Source organism: Nerophis lumbriciformis, linkage group LG01, assembly GCF_033978685.3.
Source record: "Nerophis lumbriciformis linkage group LG01, RoL_Nlum_v2.1, whole genome shotgun sequence".
NCBI classification, from domain to species: domain Eukaryota; kingdom Metazoa; phylum Chordata; class Actinopteri; order Syngnathiformes; family Syngnathidae; genus Nerophis; species Nerophis lumbriciformis.
Window position 1 is genome coordinate 40766966 of NC_084548.2, and position 20645 is coordinate 40787610.

The 20645-nt window shown below is 40.9% G+C and overlaps 1 protein-coding gene across 5 annotated transcripts in view; it reads left to right on the forward strand.

Moving 5' to 3' along the window:
• The window catches only part of slmapb (sarcolemma associated protein b), a 43096-nt gene extending 29537 nt beyond the window's left edge, over window positions 1-13559 (forward strand). For 4 of the 5 annotated variants that reach the window (XM_061981380.1, XM_061981362.1, XM_061981371.1 and 1 more), the window contains exons 8-10: window positions 12132-12266; window positions 12610-12697; window positions 13070-13559. In XM_061981380.1, the coding sequence (XP_061837364.1) occupies window positions 12132-12266; window positions 12610-12693 (219 nt within the window). In that variant the 3' untranslated portion in view covers window positions 12694-12697; window positions 13070-13559. The remainder of the gene's footprint in view (window positions 1-12131; window positions 12267-12609; window positions 12698-13069) is intronic. The other variant, XM_072913423.1, reaches the window with a different exon arrangement.
• The last annotated feature ends 7086 nt before the right edge of the window (window positions 13560-20645 follow it).

Here is a 20645-nt window from a genome sequence, read left to right on the forward strand (position 1 = left end):
ACCAAAAAGCCCTTGATGAAAGCGGATACAATTTCACCCACACCTATGAACCCACGCCAGGAAACCAGCCAAAAAAGAACAGAAAACGAAACGACATCATCTGGTACAACCCCCCATACAGCAAAAACGTCTCAACGAACATTGGACACAAATTCCTCAATCTGATTGACAAACACTTTCCCAAAGACAACACCCTAAGAAAAGTATTCAACAAGAACAACATTAAATTGAGCTACAGCTGCATGAACAATATACGACAAATCATCTCAAACCACAACAAAACAATTGCAAATGAGCCATCGACCCCCAGACAGAGCGACTCCAAAACCAACAAAGGATGTAACTGTCGAAAGAAACCTGATTGCCCTCTCAACGGGGGGTGCTTACAAACATCAGTTGTCTACCAATCTAAGGTAATACGCAAGGACATTAACACATCCGACACATATGTAGGATTAACCGAGGGAGAATTCAAAACCAGATGGAACAATCACAAGGCTTCTTTCAGGAACAAAAACCTGCGAAATACCACAGAACTCAGCAAACACATTTGGGACCTCAAAGACAATAATGTTGAATATTCAATAACATGGCAAATTCTTGCATCCAGCACACCTTACAATAGTGGTAATAAAAGATGCAACCTATGCTTGAAAGAGAAACTGTTTATTATTTACCGTCCAGACCTGTCATCCCTCAACAAGTACAGCGAAATTGTAACAACATGCCGCCATAGACGGAAACACCTCCTAGGTAACACATGAGCCAATCACCACGCCCCTAGGCCAGCCTGTACCCACCCACTCTGTGCCCTATATAAACCATGGTATGCGAATGCTCCTATTAAAATCTCCTGATATTTGAGGGTACCCCCCCTCATGAAACAGGCCTGTAGAGATGAAATAGTCTTGTGATTTTTTTCCCACACATACATATATTGCGCTCTACTACGGTATCGAGCACTATTTTTTGGATAACCTTATTAAGACATATATATATATATATATATATATATATACATATATATACATATATATATATATATATATATATATATATATTTCTGGCGGTACGCTCTGGGCCTCAGGCTACTGCATCCGGGCTGCGTGTCTGGAGATCCTGGGTCCCACCGTCCATCCCTTCCGGGTGCCCATCTTGGTTGGGGCCTGCTGGGTCTAGTCCCCGCGTCTATTGTGGTAGCTTAGTGCTGCAAGGTATTCCAAGGTGCTGCAAGTCGGCCAGATGCTGGGGTAGTGACTTTGTGTGTCAGCATGTCTGTGATCTTCTTTTAATTATTATTTTTATTTTTTTAAATATAATATAATATAATATAATATATAATATAACATATAATATAATATATAATATAACAGCACGGTGGTAGAGGGGTTAGTGCATCTGCCTCACAATACGAAGGTCCTGAGTAGTCTTGGGTTCAATCCCGGGCTCGGGATCTTTCTGTGTGGAGTTTGCATGTTCTCCCCGTGACTGTGTGGGTTCCCTCCGGGTACTCCGGCTTCCTCCCACTTCCAAAGACATGCACCTGGGGATAAGTTGATTGGCAACACTAAATTGGCCCTAGTGTGTGGATGTGAGTGTGAATGTTGTCTGTCTATCTGTGTTGGCCCTGCGATGAGGTGGCGACTTGTCCAGGGTGTACCCCGCCTTCCGCCCGATTGTAGCTGAGATAGGCTCCATCGACCCCAAAGGGAATAAGTGGTAGAAAATGGATGGATGGATAATTATTATTATTTATTGATATATTTTTTTAGGTTTTTTTTATTGTAGTTTTTTTTTTTAAATATATCTTATTATCATTTATTTTTTTTCCCCTCCCTCAGGGGGGGAATTCGACAGGGCGGTTGCTGGTTGTTCCATCTCCATCGTTGGGGTCCCTGCGGGTGGGGTGGGTGGTTCCCGTGGCCCCGTGCTGGGCGGACCTGCGGCGGTCGACTTGGGTGGGGTGGCCTGGGGCAGGCCGCGCCGTGCTTTCCGGGGGTGGGGGGTGGGCTCGTGGGGGCCCAGTTGCTGGTGGGGCGGGGGTGGTCTTACCGTCCGGTTACGGGGAGTCTCTGGGCGTCCCGCCTTTCTGCCTGTGTGGGGTGTGGTATCTCGCTGGCTTGAGGGCTGACTGTCCCCTGCTTCTCCCATGCCTTGTCCTCTGTCAGGCGCGTCTGTCTGCGGCCTGCTGCTAGCTCTTCCGGGCGGCACGGGGGGGGGCTGGCTCTGGGGTCCCTGTCGCTGGCCGGCCAGGCTGCGTGGGGCCGGTGGTCCCTGGTTCCCTGGGCGCCACACCTGCTGTTTGTGGATTGGGCTCTCTGGGTGGCTGGGGCCGTACTCTGGCTCCCACACACACTGGGAGTCAAATATATTGTACATACAAATACACATATACTCACATACACACCGTTATTCATACATACATACGTACCTACGCTCCCACATACATACACAAATACAGTACATACCTACATACTCAAAGTTCGTACATCCACACGGACATTCACTGTACAAACATACATATACACATACTGTACATATACATTCACTGTACAAACATACATATACATATGTACATATACATTCACAGTACAAACATACATATACACATACTGTACATATACATTCACTGTACAAACATACATACACACATACTTTACATATACATTCACTGTACAAACAAACATACATATACACATACTGTACATATACAAGTACATATACATACATACATACACTCATGCACATAATCACATTTCATCAAACATAAATTAACGCTGTTACCCTAGGATAAACTGGATAACACATGGCACACTGACAAACCTTAACCTATTGTTACTATAACAATCTACAAGGTTAATATAGGTTGCTTCTCTTTCTTCCCATCCATTTTTCTGCTTTCTTTTGTATCTCTAGTTATCATTACGTATGTGTATTGTTGCATTTGAACAACTGTATTGTTGATAATACAGGTAAATTATTGGTATTGTTCATTATCAATAGCGCTATTTCTATTGGTATTTGTATTGCTCCATTTGTAGTGTAAAAATGCTTATTGTCATTTCTGTATTATTATTTATTTCGCTAACTGCTTCTTTGCTATCACTTTTAACATCATATTTGTACATAGATAGTACTTTATTGATTTCTTCAGGAGAGTTCCCTCAGGAAAATAACGTATTTTCTGATGTTGCTCTATTGTTGTTGTTGTTGTTATTGTTGTGTTTGCTGTTGTTGTTTTTGTCTCTCTGTCTTATCCCCCTCTTGTCCCCACAATTTCCCCCTCTGTCTTCCTTTTTTTCTCTTTCTATCCCCTCCTGCTACGGCCTGGCTGCACCAAATGATAATATAAATGCATTTTAATAAGTCAAATACAAATAAGGCAACAAGAGAACCCACACTTCTTTTTTGTAAAGTAAATCTGAACAACCGATATGGGCATCTACATCAACTGTATGATTTGCCTGAGAAGCTGGATAGGACAAAAAAATAAATAAATAAATGAAAAAAATAAAATTATTAGTGCAGTCAAAACCGCCCGTGTAACGTAAACTAATGCAAGTGAATTTACTGAATTACGTAACAAATTCCCACTATTTCATTTGTGTTTTTTCTTTAACAACCGGTATGTGTTTTACCTGCTACTTGTCTTATTTGTGTATTTTTTGCCTTAATTTTTTCCAGTATTTACTAATGATCAAAATTTGATACCATAAATCATTAAGCATTCAATACAATGTCAATAAAGCTGTATATTCTATTCTAACCTAATTCTAGATTATGGCAGGTTATATTTGTTATGTAAAATAATTGTAAACTGTTCTTTGAATGCAATAAGAAAAGCCCATGTGTTAAATGCACCTTTTACTTTAAATTCCAATCTTTTAATATTGTTCTTTGGGTGCAATAAGAAATTAAATAAAATGTGCTGTTAAAGTGAAGCCAATAATGCCATTTTTTGGGGTGTTCTGTATTTTGAAAAGTATCGAACAGTATTGAAATACATAACGATATACATTTTGGTACCAACATATTGGTGTTGGTACAACTCTAGGTGCACATGTAACTACATAGTCGCTTAAGTGCCCAAATGTAAACTATGCAGTGACGTAGCAAGTGGTGTCCCAATTCCTAAGGAAGATTACAAAGCTCTACCCCTTGTTGCTTCATTTTGGAATGTTGTGGTAGTGGGTGAGAGCGAGTGGTAGTGAGGGAGGGGGTGTATTGGGATAGGGCCTTATTGTCCTCTTCCTTCTTAACATTCTATGCTAGAGGTCTTCAACAGAGGGTCTGTGACCTCTAGGGGGTCAACAGAGGTACCGCAGGGGGGGGGAAATGTTTGGTTGATTAGACTTTTTATTTTTATTTTTTAATGTTATTTTTTATACTTCCCTCGCAATTTTTCCACAATTTAATTTTGTTTAAATACACACTAACATTGATTCAACACACTGTATTGCAGTTTAAAAATGTAAGTAACATGGGCCTTGTTCACACTTTTTGACCATATGTGAAATGTATTGGATTTGTTCATGGTAATGTCAACAGTACAAGTCCGATTTTTTTTCAAATCAGACCCAGGCCTTTTTTTGTATGTGGATATATATCAGATATGTATCGATGCGACTGTAGTCTGAACGATTGGGTCACGTTCATCCGACCAATACGTCATCAAAATGTGACAAGTGTCATAATTATTCGCCAAAATAGACGGTTGTAAAATAAATAGTTGACAAATGTGCAGAAAACGGACGAAAATAATATGTTTTAGGAACTTGCGTCAATGTTCCACCACTCCTGTCTCCGACTGCTTTCCCACACGGTCATCAGAGCAGACTTCGAAGCAAACTGCTGAGAGCCAAAATACTTGCCCTTTTCCTGCTTATTTTTCTACGCGCAGTAATTTGGTTTAGAAAATGTTGACTTTGATTGCAAAAAATCCTTGAAATTGCTCCAGGAATGAGACCTACTAGAATTGAAGCCATGTTTACTTCCGTAAACACTGCTGCACGTGTGATGTCATGTCTGCATGTTGGTCAGATTGCGTTCACTCTATACATGACATTTTTTTGTACTGCATAAAAAGATCAGATCTGACAAAAAAAAATCAAACTGGACATTCTACTCTGCAGTGTGAATGTAGCCAAGGCCATCCTACTAACTGTACCTTACAGATTTAAAATAAAAACCAATAAATAATAATGTTACATAAATGTTAACATTTAAGATAGATAGCGATTAGTGCACTAGTTGCAAGCTAGTGATTAGCAGTGCTTTACTGTATTATAGTGCTGGACCATTAATACAATTTTGATTTCGATTTCAATATTGGCTTCTCACGATTATGAGAATATAATACTAAAAAAAAGATTACTGGGCCACACAACATTTATGCATGCAAATTCTGGCGCTTGTGACGGTGAAACAGATGAGGAGCGAATGAGTGAAAACAAGAGCACGTCTATTAGAAGTTTAGGATGTCGCCATAGTTGTTACTTTTTATTTGACACAGCACTAATATGTCTAAACAATAATCACTCAACACCATAAAAGTAAATAAGTAAGGCATATGATTTCCACACGCATTCATGTAACCACGGGCTGACTCACATAATTGGCCAATAAAACGAAATCCGCTGTTAAACACAGAGAATATCAGAGAATATGACATACATGTAAGTGAAATGTTGTCATTGTGAAGAGAAGGAACATTTGTTTGGGAAAATAATGTGTCCGATGCCACTCATTTATCCCCGACATACTCAACCGCTCCGTCCTGAACAAAACAATGTCGATACGGCCACTTGAAAGAGCGACTAAACTATGAAGCTAATGCTAGCAAGAACAATCCATACACCCACAACACATCTCATCTGCTTATGTTGTTGTGAACAACATCATCAATGTAAAGTACAAACAGAACTGGGGTAGCAACGTGCAAGGCGGTCTGTTTTTTTTTTTTTTTTTTTTTTTTTTTTTTTTTTTTACAGCCTCAAGTCCTTTCCTTTCTCGTCAAGCTGAGAACAACAGCACAGCACACTTCCCTCTTCACAATAATACCGCAGTGCGCTAAATTCGAACTGACTGTGCTAACAAAATAAAGATTTCAAAAAAGTATTTTACACAAGCATATTGTACTTAAAGCACTTATTGATACATTTACACAATTATCATGCTTTGACCTAAAACACTGGTCAAAATTGTCTAAAGATGTATTGCACCAATAAATGTGAGAATTTTTGCATTTAATTAACAAACATTTTATTACATTCTATTTGACACATAAAGCATACACGCTATAGTGGTAAAATAAGTGTAAAAGTAAAAAAAAACGTAATTAAGAACAAAACAGAAAAACTGAATTTTATTGTTTTTAGATTGGTTTTGTTATTTAAATCTATTATTTATGTTATTCTTATTTTTTTTACTTGTTTATTTGTTACTAATTTATATCTGTTTTTTTTATTATATTGAAAGTCGAGTTTTGGTGGTACAAAAAATACTCATGTTGTCAAATTAATGTATGTGTTATTAATTGTGATTACAATATCAATCAAAATAATTGTAATTATTATTTTTGCCATAATTGCACAAAATCCTTGAAATTGCTACAAAAATACTCCAGTTCTGAAATTTGCACATATTGGAGCCATGTTTACTTCTTTAAACACACTGCAGTGCGTGTGACATAATGTTTTGTGCACATCCAGGTCACATCACAGACTCATTGTGTTCATATTAGACATCCAATTTTTTTTTTGTGATATTGGATTTTACAAAAAATCTAAATTTGGCATAGTTCTTTGCACTGTGAACATAGTCAGCATCATGATAGTCACTGTAAGAGAATTGCAACTGCTCCTAACACGCTGCTTTACTTGGCCACTGCAGTCACTGTGTTCAAATATTAATGAATCTTTTAAGACTATGCTCCAAAGTCGTGGCCCTCTTGAAAGGCTTGCATAGTTTTTTGATGCAGTTTTTGTAAAAGGTTAAGTAGATGTATGAATATTGAATACTAATACACACATAAGCTTTCTAATGACATTGCACATTTACAGTGCATCCAGAAAATATTCACATTGATTCACTTTTTCCACATTTTGTTATGTTACAGCCTTATTCCAAAATGGAATAAATTTATTTTTGTCCTAAAAATTATACCACAAAATGACAATGTGAAAATATTTTTTTATGTTTTGTTTTTTGCAAATTTGTTAAAACTAAAAAAAATATCACATGTACATAAGTATCTACAGGCTTTGCTCAATACTTTGTTGATGCACCTTTGGCAGCACATATAGCCTCAAGTCTTTTTGTATTCGATGCCACAAGCTTGGCACATCTATCTTTGGGCAGTTTTGCCCATTCCTCTTTGCCCATTCCCTTTTGCAGCACATCTAAAGCTCCATCAGATTGGATGGGAAGTGTTGGTTTTCATCCAGGATGTCTCTTTAAATTGCTGCATTCTTCGTAGTCAAATCAGGGACCAAGAACCGGATGGTCACTCTGTCAGAGCTACCACATTCTTCTGTGGAGAGAGGAGAACCTTCCAGAAGGACAACCATCCATGGAGCAATCCACCAATCAGGCCTGTATGACATAGTGGCCAGACGGAAGCCATTTCTTGATTAAAAGTTTGCCAGCATGCACAGGAGATACTCTCAGACCATGAGAAACACAATTTTCGGGTCTGATGAGACAAAGTGAAGTCTTTGGCGTGAATGCCAGGCATCATGTTTGACGGAAACCATGCACCGCTCATCACCAGGCCAATACCATCCCTACAGTGAAGCATGGTGGTGACAGCATCATGCACTGGGGGTGATTTTTAGCAACAGGAAGAGGAACACAAGTCAGGATAGGGGGAAAGATTAATGCAGCAAAGTACAGAGACATCCTGGGTGAAAACCAACACTTCCCATCCAACTTGATAGAGCTTGAGAGGTTCTGCAAGGAGGGATGGGCAAAGAGGAGTCGGCGAAACTACCTAAAGATAGACGTGCCAAGCTTGTGGCTGTAATTACTGCCAAAGGTCCATCAACAAAGTAGTGAGCAAAGACTGTGAATGCTTATGTACATCTGATTTATTGTAGTTTTTATTTTTAATACATTTGCAAAAAACAAACAAACAAAAAACCTTTTCACATTGTCATGGGGTATTGTGAGTAGAATTTTGAGGAGAAAAATGAATTTCTTTTATTTTGGAATAAGACTGAAACATAACAAAGTGTTGAAATTCCGGATGCACTGTAAATGGTCCAATGTACTGTACAATAATACTACAAATAGTACAAATCAAACACTGACTGAATCAAATGAACGTGCCACAGTTGTCCAGAGTATCTTTCCATCCACTTTCTATATCGCTTATCCTATTATATACAGTGTGTAATTTCTAATCACTTTGAATAATTAACTGCTTCTTTTAAACCTTGCAAAAGCAGACAAACACTTACCTGGCCCAATCACTTCTGGTGAGTTTAATTATCGTGTTCACAACCCTTTCTCCTCCCAATGAGCTTGAATTGGACACAAGCAGTGGCTTCCCAGTTGAATACAATCACTCTGGCCGGAGCTAGTTCATAGCTATGGTGGCCGCAATACTCAGATGATTGAAGTGACAAAACTACAAGTCTTGTGATCAAGGATTAATGCTGCTGAGTTCAGAATCAGCCATGCAGAGAGAGCCATGAGTGAGTTCGGCTGATACCAATACCAAATGTAATAACTGTAAATATTTTAATTTATTTATGGTGAGTGCTATTGACAGTGTAATAATATTAACACACTGTTTAAACTGGTTCCATATCCTCTTTTATTACTTATAGTTGTTTGAGCAAAACAAAGTCAATAGCACAAAATAACTAAAGAAAAGCAAAAAACAGCATTTACTACAATACTCATTCAAATTATTTGTTTTTTGCCCTTAAAGTCATCCTGTATCCGGGGAACATGATAAAAATGAGTAAAAAGATAAACATTTTGATTTAATCACTCTAGTATTAATTATATAATGATACTACCTCGGGTATCGATACCACCAATTTATGAATCGATCAACGCCCCCCCCCTTACTTATCTAAACTAATGTGTCCTGACAAGGTACACACAATAGTTGCTGTTATATTATTCTGTAGATAGACTTTTTTTATTCTACTTGTCGTCACTGGGTAGCACATACCTGTTCCCATCATGCCTTGCTGTGCATACTAATGACGTAACTGTTTGTGTAGTGCTTAGCTGTATTTGTTGCGCTAAGTTGTCTCTTGTATGTCTTCCTCCAGCCCACTGTTTGTTAATTTGTTTATTTGATAGTGTGTCTGTGATGGTACGTGTTGTACCATTAGTTTGGTTGGTATTTGGTGTAGTAAGTCAGTGTTTCTTATTTCAGATTCAACAAAGAGTTTTCTCTCCCAGGCAAGCAGAAGTTTATTTGCCGTGATGATTATTAACTTAGGGGAGTTTCTACACACTGTGTATGGAAATTTACCGTTAGTTGCCAGCCGTCTCTGTCAGTTGAGGGATGAAAGATATATGAAGTGTGAGCCGGAGGGGATCGACTTTGTGATCTGCATTGAAAGCCATTATTCGGCAATGACCAACCACATACTTTTTTGCAAAAATCGGCCGTACTGATCAGTGGCCAATCAATTAGTTCACTCGTGTTGTTTCCTTTTTTTCACCTATTCTTCATCTAATCAGAAATAGCTACGAGTGAGTGTGAATGGAAAATGATTCTAGCTTGGGAACCATGCTTACACTGATGATCCAAACAAACGGGCCTTACGGGTTCTGTCGCTGAGTGGCATAATCCCACAAAGCAGGTAGGTATGTTTCATGGCAGGTTTAGCAGGCTGTATGATCTATTAACTTCTCAAAGGAGGGGCCATGTTTATTAACGGAATACTGGGAATGAGTTTTTTGTTGTTGTTGTTGCGTAATTATCCATTGCAAGGTATTGTAAGCCTCCTTTGTTCTCATCAGCCATGTATTTGCACAAGTAATCTGTCATTCAGGAGAAACCAGTTAAGTTTCCAGAATCCCAGTAAAACCATTACCACTCCCTGTGATCTTTCTAGAACAACCCACAGCAACATTCTGGCCAAGTGAGGTCCTTCACATGTCTGATTGTTAGGTTGAATAAAGTTGTTATTATTGTTAGTAATACTGTGTAACATGCTCCCCTCAACATCTAAAACCTGGGAATATGTATAGTGATTTCGGCACCTTTTTACATGGTTAGATCATTTAGGGCTGGGCCGATAAAACGACATCAATATATATCGCGATAGCAGTGACGTGCGGTGAGGTTCATGACTGGTGAGGCACTGACTTCATCACAGTCAGATTTACAAACATATGAACCCTAAAGAGTATCTTATTCACCGTTTGATTGGCAGCAGTTAACGAGTTATGTTTAAAAGCTCATACCAGCATTCTTCCCTGCTTGGCACTCAGCATCAAGGGTTGGAATTGGGGGTTAAATCACCAACAATTATTCCCGGGCGCGGCGCCGCTGCTGCCCACTGCTCCCCTCACATCCCAGGGGGTGAGCACGAGGATGGGTCAAATGCAGAGGACAAATTTCACCACACCTAGTGTGTGTGTGACAATCATTGGTACTTTAACTTAACTTTAACTTTATACATACAAACTGTAGCACACAAAAAAGCACATTTAATTAAAAAAAACTTTATTATGGTCTTACCTTTACTTATAAGTGCGAGAACAGTGGTGTTTGTGTTGAAGGAGTTGTGAATGAATGAAATATGAAATCCGTACTGCAGTCTGCAGGTGTACCTAATGTTGTGTCCCTGCAGTCGTTCACGGCTCCTCCGGCGCGAGCAATGTTGTTTTTGCACTTTTTGGCTTCTTAAGTGACTTTTTTTGGGTGGATTCGGTCTTGCACGTGGAGGGTTTGGGTGTGGGCTTTGGTTGGTGTGGCGCTCCCGTCAGGGGGTGCAGTCTGCGGCGGAGGTGCCTTAAAGCGGGATTACGCGAGCCTCACACAGTGCGTCTTCGCAACAGTTTTATGATTGCTCAGCACAAGAAATACGTTACACACATACAATTGTTGACAAAATACACTGTACATTATATACCTCAGCTAACTAAACTATGGAAATGTATAATATAGTTCATATAGCAATACGGTCTCACTGCACAGCAGGCCAGCAGTTAGCCGAGTCATTGCGCAATCCATAGTGAGGCACAATTGAGTGAAGTGCCTCAACTGGCTGCTGTTCACCGCACCGTCTCTTCTCAGTATTTGAACGGCAAATGTGAAAATTCAGCGATTTTGAATAAAAATAATCTAAAACTGGTGAAGTTAAATGGAAAATAACTTTATAGTATAATCACTGGATGCATATAACAATTTAATTTTTTTTTTTTCTTTTTACATTTTTTTTCTTTCCATGATGGCAGGTGAGGCCCCGCTTCACCTGCCTCTAGTGACCGCACGTCACTGCGCGATAGGCACTTGTGATTTGGTAAGCTAGCCAAACAGGAAGAGGTCGTGAAATGGGAGGGACATACAACAGGCGGACGCGTAACAGTAACAGTATCAACCATCACTTTTGGTTGCACCATCTCACTGTCAATTTTCTTTACAGAGCGGAATCAATTAAAAATGAGTGCTGCAGAGAGCGAAGAAATAGTGGATAAAACAGGAAAAGTCACCTTGACAGTGTGGCAGTTTTGGGGATTTTTTTAAAACGGACCGTAGTACTTCGCCGTGCTCATCTTTTCTTATCAACACACGTTTGTTCCCTATTCGGATGTACGGAAACAGGTAGGAACTAAAGTATACTGTTGGGTAATTGTTCCTGTATGTGAGAAAACCTGCAATCATAGCTGGGAGTTGGACTGAGCATAAAGTAGTGTTGTGTTTTAAAGACCACTTAAAAAGGTAAAAAATGCATACATTAATTTTAATAAAAACATTTTTTAAGAAAACATTTTTTCAGACACTATAGACAAGCGGTAGAAAATGGATGGATAAAAAAATAATTGCTTTCCAATTGATTCTTTGAAAATGTGAACCATAATTCTTGTTGATGAATTTTAAAATACCGGTGTTTAACGAATTAACAATTCAACGATCTAATGATGCTTACTTTATACAGTATGAAGAGACCAAGAGAGAGCTGTCTGACTTAAAGGACAAATATGAGAAGGCTGAGCAGGAGAAACAGTCACTTGCTAATGAACTAGAGGAGTACAAAGCCAACATGGCGGAATTACAGGACAGAGGAACAACGGTAAGTGTTGCTTTATCTTTTTAATTTTTATCATCATTAAAAGGTAAAAAATGTGAATGCAAAGCAACACTACTGCAGTTATGTGTGCTTTTGTGACAACCAAACATGAAAGATCTTTTAATTTTGTCAATTTTCTTTGGCCACAAAAGTGCATACTCTGTATTTGTATGATTCACTTAAATCTCAGTACCACTCTTGTCATCTGCTTTGTTTTACTGTTGCCGATAACTGTGTGTAACAATTAGAAAGAGACTACTTACCAAAAGGTTTATTAATAAAGTGAAGCCCTACTAAAATATCTCCCATTATAGTTGATTATTATAATATCACTTCCCTTCTGTAGACGTCCCTAATGCTGCCTGTTCAAGCCATAGTCATCGGCCTTGTCCTGGCTTTGCTGTTATGGTGCTTCGGCGCATTGTGGTAGGAAGGTACACAAAAACATCTGTCATTCTCATCAGTGTCCTCCAGATCACTGCATGGCTTTTAACAGGTTTTCTCCAGAATGCCTTCCTTTGGGGAAACAAAATAACAACAATAATCTAGGCAGCAGCAACTTAACCTTTCAAATCATTCGGCTTTAACATCTGCCATCTGTTTGCTTTGTCTGGACTCTAATGCTTAAGATATGTTTCTTCCACTGAGTTTGGTTGAGAGCATCTCAATCTTAAATACCATTTTTTTACATTCTTTGTTGCATTGTCTTGGTGTCTTTCTGTTGAAGCTTCTGCAATGTGCGGATGGAAGGTTTCATGTGATGACTGACGCTCATGTTTCAATTTTTGTGCAATTGCTTGTTTCAGAAGCCGTGGATGATCTGGGGGCCTGTGGTAGCTGTGGCTCTAACAGCTGTGGCTGCTGCTGCCCTCTTTAAGACCTGAGGTCCACACTTGCACACTGACACCTGCACACACAGTGAATCCTTAGTTGTTATAAGATTTATCCACACTGAAACTGACAAGCCTGACACATGCTATTATCTCTAATGTTAATTACGAGAAGTCATACTTAACACTGTTTGAATATCTTCAGCTTTTATTTCAGATGACAGTTAATTAAATGAAGGTAAAGAATGTTCTCTGTGTTTACTTGTGGGTAATTTTTTCAAAAAAAATTCTTGACTGACTTGAGCTGTAGAGTGTCAATTAATGAATGTAAATGCTGTCTTCACACTAACTATATTTATATATAATAAAATGTTTGGATGGCTTCTTTGACTTTTCCCTATCGGTAACATGTAGTTATGTTGTCAGTATTATAAATATTGTCAATAAAGTGATCTAATTGAGTACTTGATGAGTGTCTTGAATAGATAAGCATTACATGTTTCTGCCACAATGTTAGGCACAATCTAATCAGATCAAAGTATTGTGCAAAACTCAATGGGCAAATTCCACATTCCATTTTTAGATTGAGCCTAGATTGATAAAGAGCTCTTTACATTTTATAAGTCCAGGAAACTGCACATTTGGCACTCTAACCCAGGTCCAGAAAGTTGCAGTAAACATTTACAAAATAGATTTGGCATGTCTATTATGAAAAGATCCCAAAAGCAATCTCAAGAACACAGGCCTCAAACTGAACATTTTTCTTAATTTAGGCAATTTCCTAGGGGCATACTTTTAGCAAGGTTCTTAATGATATTAAATTGTTCCAATGTTCAAGCCATGCGGCGATGTGCTCTTTTCCATAAAGCTCCATAGTATGATTAATGGGAAACTGCACTTTTAGGAAATTCTGCCAATCATCCCTATGTAAGACAAGAACATATGTCTTTCTTTTTTTATGCATTTTAATTTGTAATATATGACAAGTACAAGGTGGCTAACAATGAAGCTCATGGGAGTCATCTCTTGCACCCTTAAAATGCCCTCTAACAAAACATCCCAAAACTGCCAACAATGCTCCACTTAGATATTGTGACCTGCATATAGGTTTTATTCAGTAACGTCACTTTTTCTGACCTGTTCACGTCCTGGGGGGGAGAAATGCAAAATGCCACCCAGAACGCTTTGACTACCACTTCGAGCCTCGCATATTTAATGAACTAGCCGTTACTCCAGGTGAATACAACCTATTAACCAAGTATTAGTGGTATTGTTATTATAAGCGCTTATGCCAAGGAACTACTTTTAGCTGTGCCGTGATTACAGAGAGTCTTGTCAGAAGGTTATCTGCGGGGATTTCAATATCGACTTTCTTAATCCGAAAAAGTATGTGATGTCGGATGAGTTTATTGTTGTTGCAGTATGAGTCTGAATCCACTGTTTACCAAGCCAAGTAGAATAACATTGTCAGCAACACTAATAGACAATAGTTTTACTAACAATATGAAACATCATTTAGAGAGTGGTCTGCTTCTGAATGACATCAGTGACCATCTACCAGTGTTCACGGTCGACTGTACAACCGTGACTGTGGACATCCATCCATTTTCTTCTGCTAATCCAAGGCCGGGTCCTCGGGGGCAGCAGCCTAAGCAGAGAAGCCCAGACTTCCCTCTCTCCAACCACTTCGTCCAGCTCCTCCGGGGGAATCCCGAGGCATTCCCAGAACAGCCGGGAGTCTTCCCAACGTGTTCTGGGTCTTCCCTGTGGCCTCCTACCGGTCGGACGTGTCCTAAACACCTCCCCAGGGAGGCGTCCGGGTGGAATCCTGACTAGATGCCTGAACGACCTCATCTGGCTCCTCTCGATATGGAGGAGCAGTGGCTTTACTCTGAGCTCTTCCCGGATGACAAAGCTATCCCCGCAATGCACCGGCTGCGCCTACAAATTCTGTCCATAAAAGTTATGAACAGAATCAGTGACAAAGGGAAGCCCTGGCGAAGTCCAACCCTCACTGAAAACGGGTCCGACTTACTGCCGGCAATGCAGACCAAGCTCTGACACTGATTGAACAGAGAGCGGACCGCCACAATTAGACAGTCCGATACCCCATACTCTCTGAGCACTCCCGACAGGACTTCCCGAGGGACACGGTCGAATGCCTTCTCCAAGTCCACAAAGCACATGTAGACTAGTTGGGCAAACTCCCATGCGCTGTAAAGGACCCTGGTCTACAGTTCCACGACCAGGACAAAAACCACACTGCTCCTCCTGAATCCGAGGTTTGACTATCCGGCGTAGCCTCCTCTCCAGTACACCTGAATAGACCTATCCGGGAAGGCTGAGGAGTGTGATCCCACCATAGTTGGAACACACCCTCCGGTTCCCCTTCTTAAAGAGAGGAACCACCACCCCGGTCTGCCAATCCAGAGGTACTTCCCCCGATGTCCACGCAATGTTGCAGAGTCTTGTCAACCAAGACAGCCCCACAGCATCCAGAGCCTTAAGAAACTCCGGGCGAATCTCATCCACCCAAGGGCCTTGCCACCGAGGAGCTTTTTAAAAACCTCGGCAACCTCAGCCCCAGAAATAGGAGAGCCCACCACAGATCCCCCAGGCACAGCTTCCTCATAGGAAGATGTGTAGGTGGGATTGAGGAACTCTTCTAAATATTCCCTCCACCGATTCACAACATCCGCAGTCGAGGTCAGTAGCACACCATTCTCCTGAGGCGGCAGATGGTGGTCCAGAATCGCTTCGAAAATACCCAGAAGTCGTTTTCCATGGCTTCCCCAAACTCCTCCCATGTCCGAGTTTTTGCCTCCGCGACCACCGAAGCCGCACGCCGCTTGGCCTGTCGGTACCTGTCCGCTGCCTCCGGAGTCCCATGAGCCAAAAGGACCTATTAAGACTCTTACTCAATTCACCACGACAACAGCTCCGATCGGCCTCCTCGACAATAAAGGTACGGAACATGGTCCACTCGGACTCAATATCCATTGCCTCCTTCGTGACATGTTCAAAGTTCTTACGGAGGTGGGAATTGAAACTCTCTCTGACAGGAGACCCTCACAATGCGTTTGGACCTGCCAGGTCTGTTCGACATCCTCCCCCACCATAATAGCCAACTCACCACCTGGTGGTGATCGGTAGAAAGCTCCGCCCCTCTCTTCACCCGAGTGTCTAAAACATGAGACCGCAAATCCGATGACACAACTACAAAGTCGATCATTGAACTGTGGCCTAGGGTGTCCTGGTGCCAAGTGCACATATGGACACCCTTATGTTTGAACATTGTGTTTGTTATGGACAATCTGTGATGAACACAAACGTCCAATAATAAAACACCACTCGGGTTGAGATCCGGGCGGCCACTCTTCCCAATCATGCCTCTCCAGGTTTCACTGTAGTTGCTACAGTCTATCTATCTAAAATATGAATGAAGTGGTGGACGGATTTGATGATAGTCTTTTTAATGTTGAACCCAAACTGGCAGGGCAAATAATGGATCCACATAGATGGGATGGAGAATTTCGGGTTCAGGAAGAAATTAGTGGGAGCTCAATGTTTTTACAAGGTGTGGAGACAAGTGAGATAATAAAAATCATTAAGAAATGTAAAAAATAAATGTCTATGGACTGTAATAATATTGATATGAACTTGGTGAAAATAGTAATGGATAGCATCATTGTTTCACGAGTGCAGTTTTTCTTAACCATTGTTGGCCCGTGAACACCCCTTAGTGGCCTGCCAAAAATTATCAGTTTCTCAGCCTTGGTTTTTATGGGCCGCAGCGGTACTCAGTTCTAATACACTTTTCTACAGCCTGTGGCAGTAATGACAACATCAAACAAAGAAAAGTCTGAAGATAAAGTCAGAGAAGTTTTTTAAACTCAAAAATTTTGACCAAAGTGGTGAAGATGTATTTTCATTTGTACTTTAATTTCATTGACAATTTATTTAAGAAACATATTTTTTGTAATACTATTTAGTTAGAATTTTTTTATTTTAGCACTGCGTAATTTTCGCTCTCCTGACCGGCAACTTTATTGTGGTTGAGGAGTTTGAGTGTTCTAATGGGAGGAGTTATGTTGTCTGGCGGTTTCTATGCCTCCTGGTAGGGTCTGCCAAGACAAAAATGAGGGACCAGACAAAGAGGACCGAGGTTTCCCCCGTCACCAGGGCCCCCCTCTGGAGCCATACCTGGAGGTAGGGCTCAATGGCGAGCACCAGATGGCCGAGGCTGTCCCCAACGATCACCACATTGTGGTGAGTCAGCTCCAATGGTGGGGGAGGTTGCCCGTCAGACCTGGAAGGCCCAAATGCATTGTGAGGGTCTGCTAGCAACATCTAGCAGAGTTTTCCATCAGAGAGAGTTTAAATTCCCACCTCCAAAAGATCTTCGAACATGTCACGAGTGATGCGCTGGACACTGAGTCCGAGTTGACCATGTTCTGTGTCTCTATTGTCGAAGCAGGCAATTGGAGCTGTGGCCGCAAGGCAGTTGGAGCCTGTCGTGGGAGTTATCCCAGGACCGACTGGTGGACACCAATGCCGTCAAGCTAAAGGAGGAGTCCTATCGGGTCCTTTTGGCTTGTGGGACTCCGGAGGCAGCGGACAGGTACCGACAGGCCAAACGGAGTGCAGCTTCGGTTGTTGCGGAGGCAAAAACTCAGACATGGGAGGAGTTTGGGGTAACCATAGAAAACCACTTCCAGACGGCTTAGAAGCGATTCTGGACCACCATTCGCTGCCTTAGGAGGGGAAAGCAGTGCACACTGTTAACACCGTGTATGGTATATATGGTGTGCTGCTCACTTTGGCTCGGGATGTTGTAGATCGGTGGAGGGAATACTTTGAAGACCTCCTCAATCCTACCTACACATCTTCCTATGAGGAAGCAGTGCCTGGGGGATCTGTGGTGGACTCTCTTATTGCTGGGGCTGAGGTTGCCGAGGTAGTTAAAAAGATTCTCTGTGGCAGAGACCCGGGGGTGGATGAGATCCGCCTGGAGTTCCTTAATGCTCTGGATGCTGTGGGACTGTCTTGGTTGACAAGACTCTGCAACATTGCGTGGACATCAGGGGTGGTGCCTCTGGATTGGCAGACCGGGGTGGTGGTTCCTCTCTTTAAGAAGGGGAACCGAGGGGTGTGTTCCACACTCCTCAGTCTTCCCGGATAGGTACAGTATATTTAGGTGTACTGGAGAGGAGGTTTCACCGGATAGTCGAACCTCGGATTCAGGGGGAGCAGTGTGGTTTTCGTCCTGGTGGAAAAGGGTGGAGTGTAAGTACCTCGGAGTCTTTTGGACGAGTGAGGGAAGAGTGGATCATGAGATCGACAGGTGGATCGGTGTTGCATCTACTTTGATACGGACCCTGTATCGATCCGTTGTGAGCTGAGCCAGAAAGCAAAGCTCTCAATATACCGGTTGATCTACGTTCCTATCCTCACCTATAGTAATGAGTTTTGGGTAATGACCGAAAGGACAAGATCACTGGTGCAAACAGCTGAAATGAGTTTCCTCCATCAGGTGGCGGGGTTCTCTCTTAGAGATAGGGTGAGAATCTTTGTCATTCGGGTGGATGTCAAAATAAAGCCGCTGCTCCTCCACATCGAGAGGAACCAGATGAAGTGGTTCGAGTATCTGGTCAGGATGCCCCCCGAACGCCTCCTTGGGGAAGTATGGCCGGTAGGAGGCCACGGAAAGTGACTGGAGAGACGGAAGTCTGGGCTTCTCTGCTTAGGCTAGTGCCCCCACGACTCGATTCCGGATAAGTGGTAGAAAATGGATATATTGACTGCGTAATTGTGCATTAATTTTATTTGTAATCAGTTTTCATGAGTCACTTCTTCTGCAGTATTATTAGTATTTATGTTGTAATTAGCCTTACCTAACCCTTGATGTAGTGTGATTAACAAATATGGTTTTACATCATTTGACAATGTTTTAAACTTAAGTAGGTTCGGTATAATTATTTAATACGATTAAAATCAAGAGTAAGATTACTAATTCAGTAATTCTGTAGTGGAAAAGTTTGGCCCCTGTGGTCAAAAACTTCAAAGTTTCTCGAAATTGTAAAATGTAATACTGTACAAATGGTTTATAAAGCGAAAAACAAATTACTGTTCTTGCTAAAAGAGGTAAGATGTTTTTTTCTTTTTGCAAAAAACATGCCAAGTACAGTATATGTATCACGAAATCAAATTTTTCACCACCTACAGTTACTGAAAAAACATGTTTTCACAGTAATTATAAACTTGGCATTAGACCTGAACCTAACCTCCACCTAAGCTGTTCATAAGACATCTTCTGCACTTTATGACAATCGTGAGAAGCTATTTCTCAACCAAAGATTTATATTTATAAACCTCACATTTGAATGTGGTCTACAACTCACACTTACCTCCTAAACATGTTTTAACCACTCATCGAACATCAGTCCTCATTCAACTTGTTGGAATATCTTACAAGGCCACTGTCTTCAAACGTGGGTTTGTGTTGTGGTAAGCAAAACACAGAATACATGTTGGCTTTCACTCAGTAAGCCCACGCTTTCAAAATGCATTATATCAGGATATCCTAAATATAAACATCCTGTATGAGCAGAGACGGACAAAATTCAAATTAAATCAAGCTATGAAAAGAGATGCACAGGATGCAAACTCTAATGTAGTAACCAATAATTTTCTCATTAGTTGGACTGCATGGGTCCCCCTATACTTCATGAAGAACAACCATTTGGCTGGAGGTTGTGAGAAGTCTCAGGAACTCTTGAGTTAATGCAACAGCTGTGGTGATCATATGAAGCTGGAAAATGACAGGGCAGTGTATTCAGTCAAGTTGTGCCCACAAGGCGAGCCGCACTTTGTTTTCAACTTAAGTTTGCAGAAGGGTAAGCTGAACATTTCTCAACAGAAAGAGACGCGCTTTGCAAAGTTTCAGATTTCACAATGCTCTGTGGACTTTACTATTAATCGCTCACAATGTTGGCAAACTGGCTGCATTTAAACAATCCCTGTCAAGCTGCAGACCATGCAACCAACTGAGAAATACGCAGTTTGTGAGATACAGCCTCTATACACACCCAAATATTGAAAAAAAACATTCCCTGGCTGAGTGTGTCTCTGTATCCATTTGTTCTGCTCCAATTTGTTCTGTATGTAGGTCATCAGTAGAGGTCCAGGGTTGCAGCAGAATACCAGCCAAGCACGCCATCGGATGTTTGCAGTGCAATCCTCGGTTCTGCGTAGTGTAAATGTTATAATTGTATTGTATGTATGTGTTACACACTCACATACTGTCCATATATAGTAGTCATAGACGACTACTTTTATGCTTTAATTATCTTATACCAACTGGATGTATTGACAAATTCAAGATAATTTCATGTGTTTGGACAACTTCCATCCATCCATTTTCTACCGCTTGTCCCTTTTGGGGTATGTTTTCTTCAAATACAGCCTTATGCAAGTGGCATCTTGTTAACTGTTACATAATTGTCTCTTTACCTCTATACATCTTATTTGTACTGTTAGCTGCACATCCGTT